Consider the following 14319-nt stretch of genomic DNA (forward strand, 5'->3'; position numbering starts at 1 on the left):
CATGAATCTGAAGATAAAGCACACAGACAAAAAACATTGCAGCAAGACTATAGAAAAAAACACCTATGAATCTACAACAGGAATGTTCCATGCTCAGAATAAGGCTTTTTAATATCAGTATTTATATAGGAGTTAACTCCTCATCTGATTTAAATTTCTGAGGCTCACACACTGTAATCAGATGGAACCACCAGCCTCCAGGCTAATCTTCTGAATTACAAAGTATAAGCACATTATCATTTCTGTTTGCAGATGCTTTGAGATTTGTATCCTTTGTCAATGTTTTCTAAAGGTTAATTATTCTTGGTATGGATTTCTTTTACATCTTTCTTTTTCCCTAATTAAAATGAATTTGTCTAGCGTTAACTACCAATCACTGACTTGCAATTCCAATCTCTACCACTGAAAGAAACATCTCATATCAGGAATCTGCTCCCCAGATATATATCTGCAAAGTACAATTAAGTCACATTCATCATTGGGTTTACATAGATTTCTTAATTATCTTATGAGGGAATTTTTTAATCCCCCTGAAGCTTTCTCTGGCATTTTCTCAGTTCTTCAGCCTGTATTTCTCTTGCTGTGGGACAAGGATTCTAACTACAAAATACCTTCAGGAATGCAGTACCTATTTCTATACTTAGATATGCAAAGCTTTCTTTTCAGTAGGAACTCATTGGTCAAGCACAAATTACCATTGCTGTTAAGCCCTTTACTAATATTTTGGACTGCTTGATTCAACATTTGCCTTTGTATCTGACTGATCCATCTCAACAGATCTGCAATGAAAGGGAATATAATTAAGTTTTATGGATGTCAGACTTTCGTCAGCTCCACTGATGTCCAAAACTCCACCGTGAGCTGACTGTGCTTTCTGTGACAAAGCCCTTAAATTCATCTCATCCAGCCCTGTGAGAAACCTGCAGTCTTTATGTGTTTCAAGACAGAGAAGCTGTAACTTAGCCTCAACCAAGATGCATACTGGAGTTTCTGTTATTTTTATACCAAATCCTGTCTGAAAAGTGATTCCAAAAATGGTGCAGTATTTTGTGGTTCTGCAATCAAGAGATCAGTGACACTCTGGATTGCTCATTATATCTCTGCGAGACAAGAATAAAAGTGAATACACAAATATAAACATATTAGAATTCTGTATCTGCTTTAAAAAGGTGTTAAAATGTTGGAAGGCCTTATAAAATATAGAAAAAAAGAACTTTCAAACTGGCAGTTTCAGGTGCCGTGAGACACTTTGACAGCCAAGCCGACAGCAAAAAAAAGATCCAAAAGATGCTGTTGGAGAACTCAGGTATGCTGCTCATCACAGCACTGCCCAAAATCTCTGATTTCCCACTAAAAGATCATTCTTCATCTTAACTCCCTTTTTTCTGTGCTGTGTTTTTCCATTAACATTATATAACTTTGCACTATGGCACAAAAAAAAAAAAGTTATAAAAAAAATGCGCCAACACCAAGCAATTTACAACACGGCACATATTGGAACATTGATGTTACTTAAAGCATCACTCGAGATTTAAGACAAAATAAAATAAAACTCTTGCAATTTCACAGAAGCCACTAAAATAAGACTTCAGAATACTTGGAAAGTATTTCTCATATATATATTTCACAGAAGGCAAATGGGCTAATTAGGAAATCCTATGAGTATTTAGTACAGCCAGAACAAGGCAAAAGTATTTATATTAGAAAATAAATCCATTGCTGATATTGATAGCCCTAGCAAGAATAAACTCAACCTTGTGCTGAGCAAAGACAATGCATGGTTTGTTTCAGAGACATTAAAACTTGCTACAGTCCAAAAGCATAGCTCATGGGGGCTGTGTTACTTGATAACATTAAGTGCCCTTGGAACAAGGGAGATGTTAAAAAGTGAACACATCTCATTGTTAGATTTTACTTGCCATAACAATCAAAGAAACATTTGACCCATGAATTAAGATAATCTATCCACTCTATAAAGAAGCACAATACTGTATTACCAAATAATAGAAATGTCTGTGACAGCAACATTATCAATTTGCAAGCCTACAGTAAGATAAAATTTGTGTACAAAAGACCACAATAATAATAAATCATAGATTATTTCTGCAGAAATTTTGTTCTGCAAGTACCATTCTGAAAGTGAACTAAGGGGAAAGACAGTAGCTACACGTTCAGATTATCAAGGCATTGAATGATGCCTTCTACAGAGGTGGAAGAAATATTATTTTATTATAATGTCACATAATCTACTGATGTTTAATTTAATTAAACAAAGAGACGTCACTCAAGACACCACACAAGATAACACTGATTAGTCTTCGCTACAGCAGGAAGACTTGGTTCCTGAACAATTTCCACAGCACACATATTTGCATTCAATAGCAGTCCTCACAAATGACAATGGAAAATAAAGAAAATATCTCCCTTCCCCTGCAAAATGAGAACAGACCAGGGCAGCCTTGAAACTGATATTTTCCTGAGTTGGCAGGCCTAAGATTTACAGATCTCCAAATGCTGTCATTTTAGGAGTACCTTAAGTTATAACAGAACCTTTCCAGCAGCTAGGAAGGACCTACTCAGAGTAGGCCCCAGAGTTTCAACCAAAGGACGAATTCAGAGTCACCATTTCTGTACAGACATCAAGAAACATTTTTTGCTTCCAACTCACCTACTGATCACACACTAAGGGAAGGGAGAGCTTTCCCAACAAAAATATTTTGGAAGGAGCTACTACTTCAGTGCCCAAAGTTAAAGCAGACAGAAACGAAGACTGGCAGAGCTGCATGATGAGACCACACGTGACTTTGCGATGCATGACAAAGTGTTAAAAAGAAATAGGTATAATAACATGGCTGCGTTCCAAACATTTACAAAGTCATTGTTTCTTTTTTTGAAACATCAAAGACAAAAACTAAAGATATTTTCGAGGCTACTGTGGCTCTATATTCTTGCCAGTGTTTGGAATGAATCACCGAAGGAAAGGAATCAAATTAAAAATAGGAGAAAAAACACTTTTGTGGAAAAAAGAAAAAATAATAATAAATAAATGTTCAGCAATGTGCTGAAGGGATCGGTCAAGTAACATGCATTCCTCCTTCCCAAAGGACTCAGGGCTGTATTGTGATACTCACAAGCCATTCTTGTTAAAAAGAACTTATGTTGCCTTCTCCTCAGGGACCAGAGGAGACCTCCCAGCTGGTCTATAATGCCAACTAAGTTACTGTGACAAGAACAAATGAAAACAAGAGACAATAAATTGTTAGCTTAGAATCACCTGTTCCATGATTTGCTTGAGGCACAACAAGTGGATTTCTCCAATCCTAGATAGGTAAAATGGAAAAGGAAAAAGCCAATGCTGTTTTTTCTTCATTCAGCTGAATGGAGGCAAAGCAGATTGTCTGATGCCTGTTTCCCCCTTCTACAGCATAAAAACCCAAACATTAACCTTAACTTCATTACTACTTGCTTCAGTAATATACTTTCATGTTTGAAACTCCTGCATTTGTTTGCTGTTAATTATATACTTACAGTGCCAGAAGGATTCCTGAGTATTACAATCCTCCTTCATTCATCACTGTGATCTTCTTTATGCTACACACTCTTTCTTGCACTTACTGAATAGTTTGCTTATTAAAACTGCAAAAATATATTTTCGTCAGGAGTCGAGTGATGTGTGAAAAAATGTCTTCTTTCCACTCTGAAAGAGAAGCACCCTAGCTGCATGTCAGGTCTTGCTCTTATGGCCTTTTAAGTACATCTAGCCTTCATTTTTGTAATCAAAATTAATTTATTCCACCTTTTTCATATTTGCACTCAGGACAGATTTTCTTCATGAGATTTTATCTAACAGTAACTCATACTCCACTGTCAGTTCTGCCCCATTGCATGCATAGTTCTGCTTAAAAGCACTACTCTTTCATAAATGTAGAAAGTCTTCTGTCACGCTAAAGCTGATCTAGAAAGTCAAATATCTCTTCTGTTGTTGCTGCTGTGGCTTAGGCAGGAGGTCATGCCAGGGAAGTGAAAGCTTCACACAGATGGGGACCATCCTCAAATTTGTCCAGATCTTGGTGCAAGGCCTCTGCCCTCAAGGGAGCCAGCCAAGGCCAGTAGGCAGTGGCTTTGACTATAGCTAGTCAGCCAAAGCAGGCAGGTAGGAGCTACTGTGCCAACCAGCCAGCCAAGGCAGGCAGGGCTGCAGTCCCAATCAGTCCACCAAGGTAGGCAGGCAGAGGCCACAGCTCCAGCCATTCAGCCAGCCAAGGCAGGTTGGTAGGCAGGGGCCATAGATCCAGCCAGCCAGCCAAGGCAGGCAGGAAGGCAGGGATCTTGACACCAGCCTGCCAGCCAGCCAAGGAAGGCCAGTTTTGGAAGACCCAAATTTTAATACTAAAAAATACTTTCCTGCACTACCAATGTTTATTTTGTACTCATTCATTTACATCAATTTCAGTTTGGATGGAATGTTTATCTAGCACTGTCAGTGGTTTATGGTTCCATGACTAGCGGGTGAGGGAACATATGGACACACAACCTGGGAATGGAAAAAAGGGGAAAAAGGATAGGAAGATGGGTCTAAAAACAAAACAGAGACAATGATCTGAGGAGAACAAAGCTAATTTACTAAATAAGATATTGGAATGCAAGATAACACACTATACCACAATATAATACAATATAGTTAGAACAGAAGATAATAAATCAAATATCAAATGAGAGCATCCAAGAACTGAAGGCCTTACTCTAAGTAAACCAGAGTGATACAGCACATACAACAGAGATGAGCCAGGCGATCAAAAAGGAAAAAGGAGGGGGGGTCTCGTGATCTATGAACGATTTTTATCTTTACCTCCAAGCAGAAATTGTAACAGAACAGCAAACAGCCCTGTGGGAGATGTAGTGTGGAGTTCTTCTCTTTTGGGACAGGTACCTGGAAATGGGCATGAACACCTTAACTCTCAGTGCACCACATGACATTATGATGTGGAATACCAGTAATCAGAAGTCACAAAACCATGACAGTCACATACATTACTTGAGCCTCCTAAAAAGGGTGATAGAGGCAATTACTTCTATGAGTGACCAGACTCTTTTTTTTTTTTCCATAAAGCCCAGCAGTGAATGTCAAATTTATAAAAAAAGTGGTGCACATCCTCAAGAATCGTCTCTTGTTGTATATTCCCTATCATGCTTTATTAAACACTGAGATCACAAATTTGGTTTTTTTACTCCTCTATACAATTCCCTCAGAACAAAGATAAAAGCAAAGTAAAAGCAGTAACACAACTGCATAAATTACCAGGGGAATTACACCAAGGCTTTGCCATAGCTGTACATTTCAGCTCCATCTTTGAGACTCTACCCCAATTCTTAAAGAATCTCCTTAGCCTGCAGGGGTGAGATGTAGCCTTTTTAGCTCTTAGCAAAGTAAATATTCCTACCCTTGGGCAGATGGACACTTCCAACTTGGCGTTGTCTTCAAACGTACTGAGGGTGCACTCAATCCCCCTGTACAGGTCATCAATAAAGTACTAAACAGGACTGGAATCGGTACTCTGACTGGCCCCAGTACTGGGAGCTGGATTTCCTAGAATCATAGAATCACCAGGGTTGGAAAAGACCTAAAAGATCATCCAGTCCAACCGTTCACCTACTACCAATATCTCCCACTAAACTATGTCCTTCAACACAACATCCAGTCTTTCCTTGAACACCCCCAGGGTCGGTGACTCTACCACCTCCCTGGGCAGTCCATTCCAGTGCCTGACCACCCTTTCTGAGAAGTAATACTTCCTAATGTCCAGCTTGAATCTCCCCTGCCGTAGCTTGAAACCATTCCCTCTGGTCCTATCACTAATGACACGAGAGAAGAGCAATAATGTGTCCCCTGAGCCTCCTCTTCTCCAGGCTGAACGTTCCCAGCTCCTTCAGCCTCTCCTCATATGGCCTGTGCTCCAGACCCCTCACCAGCTTTGCTGCCCTCCTTTGAACACACATTTAACTGCATTCGCCACCACAAGTAATAGATGAAACTAGTAACCTAGTAATAGCATATTCAAATAATAGTTCACAAGACATTTGAAAGAACCAAGAGCTCTCTTAATTTTTTCCCACTTTTATCTTTAAAATTTTACTGGGAAAAAAAAAAAAAAAAAAAAAAAAAAAAAAAAAAAAAAGGTATTACCAAGTTGTAATATTCTAGGATCTAACCAGCAATCCCCAGAGCTAATAAAATAGTCACAGTGGGAATAATCTTGGTCCTGCTGCATTGAGCATTACACTGACATCAGCAAGGTCAGGACCTCCTCCTCCCACTTAGCTGATGGAAAACCACACAAAGTGATTTTTATTCCTATGGTAGTCTGAGATATTACATGTAATTGCTTGACAAATCTGTAACAGCTGTCTAAAGGTTCTATATCTGGGAAAAAGTTAGATTATTTGAACAAAAATAACATTTTAAATGTAAAATATCATCAGGAATTTACTGTTGAAGTCTGGAGGATGACAAAAGCATTATCTACCATGCTTGAATCCTGATCACTATTGACAAGAACTATTCTTGACAGTCCTTACACTTATTTGTTGAATTCGTATATTCAACTCTGATAGGCAAAAGGGAAAAACTGACTCAGCCGCTGATAACAGAGAACCTGCCATCATCACTCAGCTATGAACAAGCAGAAATACTGCCAGACTAGTTTGTAGTTCTTACCCAGGGCTGAGATGCTGCACATAAAGTGCAACCACAGCATGACAGGTTGATGCTCCTCCAGTCCATTTCAACATTCCCTTGTAAACAGTGAAACCTTTCAGTTTGGGTTGATACATCTAAAAGCTGACAAAATACCTTTTAACGTCATAAAAACTGCATACAACCTAGAGGAATTACAAATTCAGTCATGTAATGCTGTCTTATAACCTTCAGTACATTGGAACACAGAAACCCTCAGCCACATCATATTCATTAGGACTGTTCACCTGTTTGCACAACTTTTCACTGAAGAAATATATATAATATATACAATATATATATACACACACTATATATATATATATACACACACACAAATATATATGTATATGTATTATATATATATATGTGTATATATATATATATACAAAAAGATTCTTGTTTTATTAAAAAGTAACTTATTGCTTTTGTCAGCTCTGATGAGAATTAATATTTTTGCAAGCCAGAGGTACCTGTGTGCCAGAGAAACACTTGTAGTGAAGAGAGAAAGGCTCTTAGCATGAAATTCACCCAGTCTGTTCCCCTCAGCACCACTCATCTCCTACACAGCTTCTTAGCATCTTGCACCTTCCCAGCACCTTGGCATCCCTGGAGTGGAAGATGTACTCCATCCAGTGCTGGGCTGCAGCTGAGACCTTATGTCTCTGAACACATTCCCAGTCAGTAACAGTGACTGAGACAGCAGAGTGGGGAGGAAAAGAAAATATTTTCACAGCTGTCCTTTCAAATAAATGTTGAGCTTTCTCAGATCTCACCTCTTATGTCTGATCACAGACAGATCGTCTGCCCTGCAGACCTATTGCCAGGGCAGCCAGGCAGTCTCTATGGGAAACAGTATCTACTGGTACAAAAATATATATAAAAATAAAAAGTTCCGCCAAACATTCAAATTTTGAGATTTTCCTTGGAAAAAAAGAAACAGTTTTGCATAAAATTTCTTCAGAGTTAAGCACACAAGCAGGTAAATGAGAAAAACAGTGTTGAGTCTCTGTTTTCTTTGCTTCATCGGTACATTTACCTCACTAAGCAGAACATTCAACTCATATTTGTTTTGTTTGGGGATATCTACAACTTATAAAATTAGGCCCATAAAAATGACTCTAGCTCATTAGCTGCAGATAAGCATTAGTCACCCTGTTGTGGGAACAAGAAACAGAATGCCTATACTTGGAAGAAAAAATACTGCTGTAATTGGATGGCAAAAAAAAAAACCCGCTTTTCAGTGTCACCAGAGTTAATCTGGTAAGTTCCCAAAATTGTCGTATTTCTACAAGACACCTACAATTTCACTGCCTCTTAACATGTTGTACAGTTGAAATAATACAAATATAGTCATGAATGTAGTTGGAAATAGATAGCCAGAGGGTATCTAAGGAAAAGACTCACCAACTCTGAGGCCTTCAGTCAAGATGGATGCTCACCGATGTTGAGGCTCGCCACAAGAACTCCACAAAGGAGAGATCTCTAGAAAGAGATGCTGCCTTAGTGGTGGTCAGCCCTTAAATGGGATCTGGGAGAGGTGGAGTCAAGCTCCACCCCCTCCAGGAGCACAGCTGAATTACCTTCACCTGTGCTCTCACAGCTGAATCATTGCTTGCCTCAGATGGTTAATCAGAGGCTCAGGCTGTGATCAACAGTTTCCCCCACACGTGTAGATACACATTTTTTTCCCCCCACATACAGTCAGCTCATGCTTAATAAAATAATGGCAAAAAATGCTTATGCAGATTGTGGTGTAGGGATATTCCCACCTCTTCTCTTTTTTGTGATGAAGGCATTTGAAATACTCTTTCATCTTGAGAAACAAAATGAATTCTCTTAGATTTTCCACCATCTGGGCATGCACAACCACATGGAAAAGAAAAAAGGAGTTTCAGTGCACAGTGGAAACTTTTTCAGGGTAGTTCTGAGCTACATCACTGAACTTGTGCAGATGGGTGCCTTTTTACCAATTGCTTCACAAACAGCAGGCATGTTTCTCTTCATGATCAGAACCACCAACAAAACAAAGTCCAAATGTCAGCTACCCTGGGCCTTTTGGGTGCCACACGCTTAGAAAATGCCAGGAATACACACAGCTTTTGGAGATGGATCAGGAGCTGCTGTATGCACAGATGGAAAATTCTAGCTTTGAAGTTAGTCATCTTCAATCAACCACTCTTTTTTCCTTTAAAACATTTACACTAACTCTACATAATCCCTTTATCCAGTATAAAATCTTTGTTACATTGGCACTGCTCCTTAACCGGCCGAAATTCAGAAACTTTACATGTGTTTTGGTTTTTGGGGGCTTTTTTAAGTCTATTTATAAAAGCTGGAATCTCTCTGCAATCACTACTGGCTTTGCAAATAGGCAGTTTTATAGATTTTCCACTCTTTCAGCAAGAGTTTTTTCCTCCATACATGTTTAAAAGAGATCATTAAAAGACACAGCAGGTTGTCAACACAAGTACCTCCTGCACTGATCAGATCCCCATCTTTCAGCTGTTAACAGTGCTGATAGACAAACACTGTGTGGAGCTCTGAAAGCAGGCAGAGTCCTTGCCACAGCTGCGTCAAAGCTCATTTTTTTTCTGTACAGCAAGACATTTTAAAGCTTTTTTATTAAAAACAAACAAACACACACACAAAAAAAAAAACCTTGTCTAACTCACAGGCCATGTTAGTTGTCAGCCATTCTTTCCACTCTGTTATCACCACGTCTCAAAAGTTTGCCCATGCCAACACTATCAGTGAGGTGAGACTGAACTCTGCAGTCAGCAATGTCGTCTGCTCTTTATATAAATGAAATAAAAAGGGCACACCAACATCCACATCACCCCATTTATTAACCTTGTACAGTAAGGATGAGCTTCCTCTGCACACCACAGCTCTGCCAGGAAGGTCCTGAAATGCAGGAGGATGGGAAGCACCATGAGGAAACCTCACAACTCTCAGCAGGGATCTCATATAATCTATGTAAAATCACAGAAGGCATCATTGAAAGATACTTGAAGTAAGCAGAAACTAACCAGGAAGCAGGTCCAGCTCAGAGGTCCATCCACAGCCTAAGACCAGGGAATATGTACATGAATAATGATTGCTTCTAGAACATTCATAAATCTAGCATTTTGGCCACTGAAAATAGTAAACAGAGGATACTGAAAATGGGAAAGGGGTGGGAGTGGTGCTACAAGCAAGTTTCTTCTTGTAAGCATTTCTTTCCATACCTTTGATTTTTACTGCACCTTTCCCAGTTCTATTACGTAGTTTGGAGGACATGGAGACCATAATCAGAAACAGTAACAAGATACGGTGGGATTGCAATGAAATAATCAAGTTAGTTTTCATACCATGATAGCTATCCACACTGCTTCAGAGTCAGTTTTATTCTCATCATTTATCATTTCCAAATGAAACAAGAAAGGTTGTTCTGTCTGTCTGCCTCCCATTCTCCTCCCAGGACTAATCCACTTTTGAAAGGTGTGTCCTCTTTCCCTACCAGACAAAACTACACTCTTCTGAAACCATCTCGTACTTCACTGGTTGGCTTGGTACCAGCATTCTATCAGAATTACCCATCATAGTCAGGGTCACATCTGCCTTTTCTATATCAGCCCCACAATCCCTTTTTGCATCCTCTCCTACAGGGGAAGAAATGTGGGTTTACTCCCAAGAAGTGATGTGCCATCCACCCACAGCTGTCTCCAGGCTGCTAGCAATACCCAACCTAGCCTTTGTTGTTCTCTACATTAAAATGCATTACCTCTTTTTAGACAGCTAAAATGTACTCAGGCCATAACATTCTCTTTCTAAATCAAAACTGCAAACTTCTAACGCTCAGCCCCAGCAAAGCCCTTCTTCTCAAATCAGCCTTTCCTGTTCTGCTGAGTTTTCTCCAGAGAACATCTGCTTTATCCTTACGATTTTTCCTCATTTCTTTGGAACTCATGGCTGCTTTCTTAGGGCCTTCTTCAGGTACAACTTTCCACCCATCCTTGGTGACAAGGAAATATCCTTCCGTGTCTGTAGGTGGGTCACAGCTTCTCTCACACTATGACTCCAACAGCCCTTTGAAGCCTTTGTTTAACTACAAATACTCAGTTTTCCACTTCAAGATCTTTACGTATATAATCAAGTATTTCTGTTCTCTCTCATTTACCTCATCCAGAATCTTGCCAGGAACGATTCTTTCTAACTGCATCCTTTCTTTGTCTGCATTGTCTTCAACTGTTTCTTTCAGCTGTCCCTTAATTTACCTTCTTTCCTCCTGACATATTTTGCATTTTTTTTTTCCAATCGCACCATTTCACATCTTAAAGCCAGATACAATGATCACATATTCATCCTATTGTCCCCCTCATATTGTGCTATTAAAACCTCTTATTGGCTGTAGTATCTTCATAACATAGGACTCATACAAAGCGTATGGAATAAAGGGCAAATAACCCCTACTCCATGAGCTTCCCCAGGGGCAGCTGTAATAGATCTCCCAGATCTTCACAGCATCAGGCTCAAGGGCATTTGCTGCCTGAAGACTCTTTCCTATGCAGACTAAACTGTGTGACTCGAGTGACTCCTGACTCAGTGCCATAGGGAAACACTACAGAGTGCTAAAGGGAACACACTGCAGACCTTCATTAAATCCCAGAATAAATTCTGAGCAAAATGAATCCCTTCAGAATTATATTTCCTTCTAAGTGTTTCCCTAGCTATTCTTGAAGAATTACTTCCCCAGTTTTGGAGGAGAATGGTTGGGCAAAGAGGGGAAGGAGGGGGTAAATAATTTTGCGTTTGGTCACCTCAACATATGTATTCAACTAACCCAAATAATTATGCTCTACAGAACAGTTTCCTTCCTTGCTCTGTTTTACAGCCTGATTTCTGTCTCAGAGTGCAACACTAGCTATTCACAACCTAAAACAGCTGTTTATGAGGGTGTATAGTGATAGGACAACGGGGAATGATTTTAAGCTAAGATGAGAGAGGTTTAGGTTAGATATTAGAAGGAAGTTTTTCACACAGAGGGTGGTGATGCATTGGAACAGGTTGCCCAAGGAGGTTGTGGATGCCCCATCCCTGGAGGTATTCAGGGCCAGGCTGGATGTGTTTCTGGGCAGCCTGGTCTGGTGGTTGGTGACCCTGCACGTAGCAAGGGGTTGAAACCAGATGATATACTGTGGTCCTGTTCAACCCAGGCCATTCCATGATTCTATGATAGAAGAGGAAACTGATCACAGAACATCCCTGCTGCAGCCTGTGCCCAGCTGAGGCCTTGCGCACTTGACACATGCCAGGCAAAGTTACACATACAGAACTGTTTTCCTCCATACAGTCTACTTCAGAGCCCTGAGAAAGTTTGCATAGAGCAGCTGTGCACAACTCCCTCATTTCTCACCACCACACAACAGAGATCTTGCTTCTCTATGCAGAACAAAGTTAGAACACATTATCCCTTTCCTGTAAGACAAGTTGCAGCAAAAGTGAAGTGAGACATGAGTGTTAGCATAGGATCTGAAAGATATGGTAGTCAAAGCAGCATGGAATAATTTAGCAATATCACTGGTACAGTCTTGGCATAAAATGTGTACCTGAACCCACATGATTGTTAACTGGGCAATGACCAATTGTTCCAATACAAAGACAAAGCCGCCTCTACCTGCACAGCACCCCTAATTCAGAAGTCACTTACTTTCTGACTGCCACAGAAAGGCTGACACTGGCCTGCAGACAAATACCAAAACCAGTGATATATCTGTGTACAAGAATAAAACAACAGGTCAAAACATCACCTATGAGATCACATACAACAGGCTGAAGAATCAGAATCGTTTGAGTTGGAAGGGACCCTTAAAGGCCACCTAGTCCAGCTCCCCTGCAATGAACAGGGACATATAGATAAGGAACAAATCCATATCCAATGCCTTCACTAGTCAAATGTCAGCTTCCCTAACAAATGCTCAGAGACTCAGAGAAACGACTTTTAAAGCTGTCGCAGGCAGCAACATATTCAAAAACAAAACACTCAACACAACTGCCAATAGAATAAATTACAGTGACCCTTCCTCCCAACCTCAGGAGCATTCCATTCATGCACTCCAGCCTTCTGCTACCAACTCATTTTATATAGACCATGAGGTTTTCAGAGAGTACACTGCAGATTTTCACTCTCGGTTTTGAGACACATCATAAGAAACAACACCCACAGCCCAGCATTTGGTGTAAACTGGACAGATAGCAGCCTACGTGAAGTCAAACAGTTTTCCTGCAGTTCCCTTAATCCCGGAGCTGGTGTACCAAACCCGGCAATGCAAACAAATAAATAAATAAAAGGATGGAGCAGATGGGTAACACAAAACATCTGTTTGAAAAGTTCCGTCGCTCCCTTACCTGTATCATCGATGCCACGCGTGACAGCTCTGAGTGGTGATAAACCCCCTACGACCCCCGTGCAGCAGCACCTGTGGATCCAGCGGCGGGGCGGGCAAGAAGTAACGAGGAGGAGGTTTGGGGTTCCGAGCTGGAAGCCGGGCAGCCCCCAGGCACCCGCCGCCTCCCGAGCCGCCCCTAGTGGGGCTGACCTCGGGCTGGCGGAGCCGACCCGCGGCGCTGCGGGAGACCGGGGAGGCAGCGCTCCGCTGTGCAGAGCGGTTGTGGCCGTGCGGCTCGTAGCCGGCTGCAGGGATGTTCCGCTCCTAAAGACGCATGACGCGACTCTTGCGAGGCAAATCTGTAGCCGTCCCTGTCTCGCTGGGAGGGGAATAGAAAGAAAGAAAAAAAACCAAAAAACAAACAAACAAAAAAACACACACAAAAATGACCAAGTCTCGACCCTAAACTTCACAGCACTGGAGTAAAAATGGAAATAAAATGCTAAACCAAACTGAGGCTGAACCACAGCCTCTTGCAGGGAGTCTTATTCCACCAAGCACCCAAGCAGCAGCACCGTGGGATCTGCTGGGGACAACCTCTTCAGGATTCCCCATGCTCCACAACAGGCCACCAGGTCAAATACAGCAAAACTATGGTAGTAACACACACACATCTAGCAGCAGTAAAAATGACCATGCAGGGGATAATGGAGGGGGTCATGTCTACCTCATCTACCCCACAGAATCATTTCATAGCGTCACAGAATAACTAAGTTTGGAAAAGATCACCATTATTATCTAGTCCAACCACCATCCCAACCCTACCATGCCCACTAACCATGTTCCTCAGCTGCCACATCCACCTTCAGGGACAGTGGCTGTACCACCGCACCCCTGGGCAGCCTGTTCCAATGACTGACCACCCTTTCTGAGAAGAAACTATTCTTAATATCTGGAAACCATGCTGATTCTTCCAATTGTATCAGCTGACTCCAAGATAACAGCACCCTCTGAACATCACCTTGCAGATACCCAAGCACTTTCTTGCAACTGTTTACATGACACCAGCATGCTCACCAGTTTTCCTCCATGCCTCCATACATGGTTTTTCCAGAGCCTTTCCAGATTCCCCAGTCTCTAAGACCAGTTCTCCTTAACATAGCAGCACTTGCTCCTTCCAAAGAGAGCTTCTTAATCTCTGCAACTGTAGTGGCT

The 14319-nt window shown here is 41.1% G+C and overlaps 1 protein-coding gene across 1 annotated transcript in view; it reads right to left on the bottom strand.

The window, feature by feature from the left end:
• The window catches only part of LOC107310103 (opsin-5-like), a 33334-nt gene extending 19486 nt beyond the window's left edge, over nt 1–13848 (bottom strand). Inside the window, exon 1 of the mRNA XM_015855446.2 lies at nt 13124–13848. Within this exon, the coding sequence (XP_015710932.1) occupies nt 13124–13132 (9 nt within the window). The 5' untranslated portion in view covers nt 13133–13848. The remainder of the gene's footprint in view (nt 1–13123) is intronic.
• Between the last annotated feature and the right edge of the window lie 471 nt (nt 13849–14319).

Source organism: Coturnix japonica, chromosome 2 (assembly GCF_001577835.2).
Source record: "Coturnix japonica isolate 7356 chromosome 2, Coturnix japonica 2.1, whole genome shotgun sequence".
Lineage (NCBI taxonomy): Eukaryota > Metazoa > Chordata > Aves > Galliformes > Phasianidae > Coturnix > Coturnix japonica.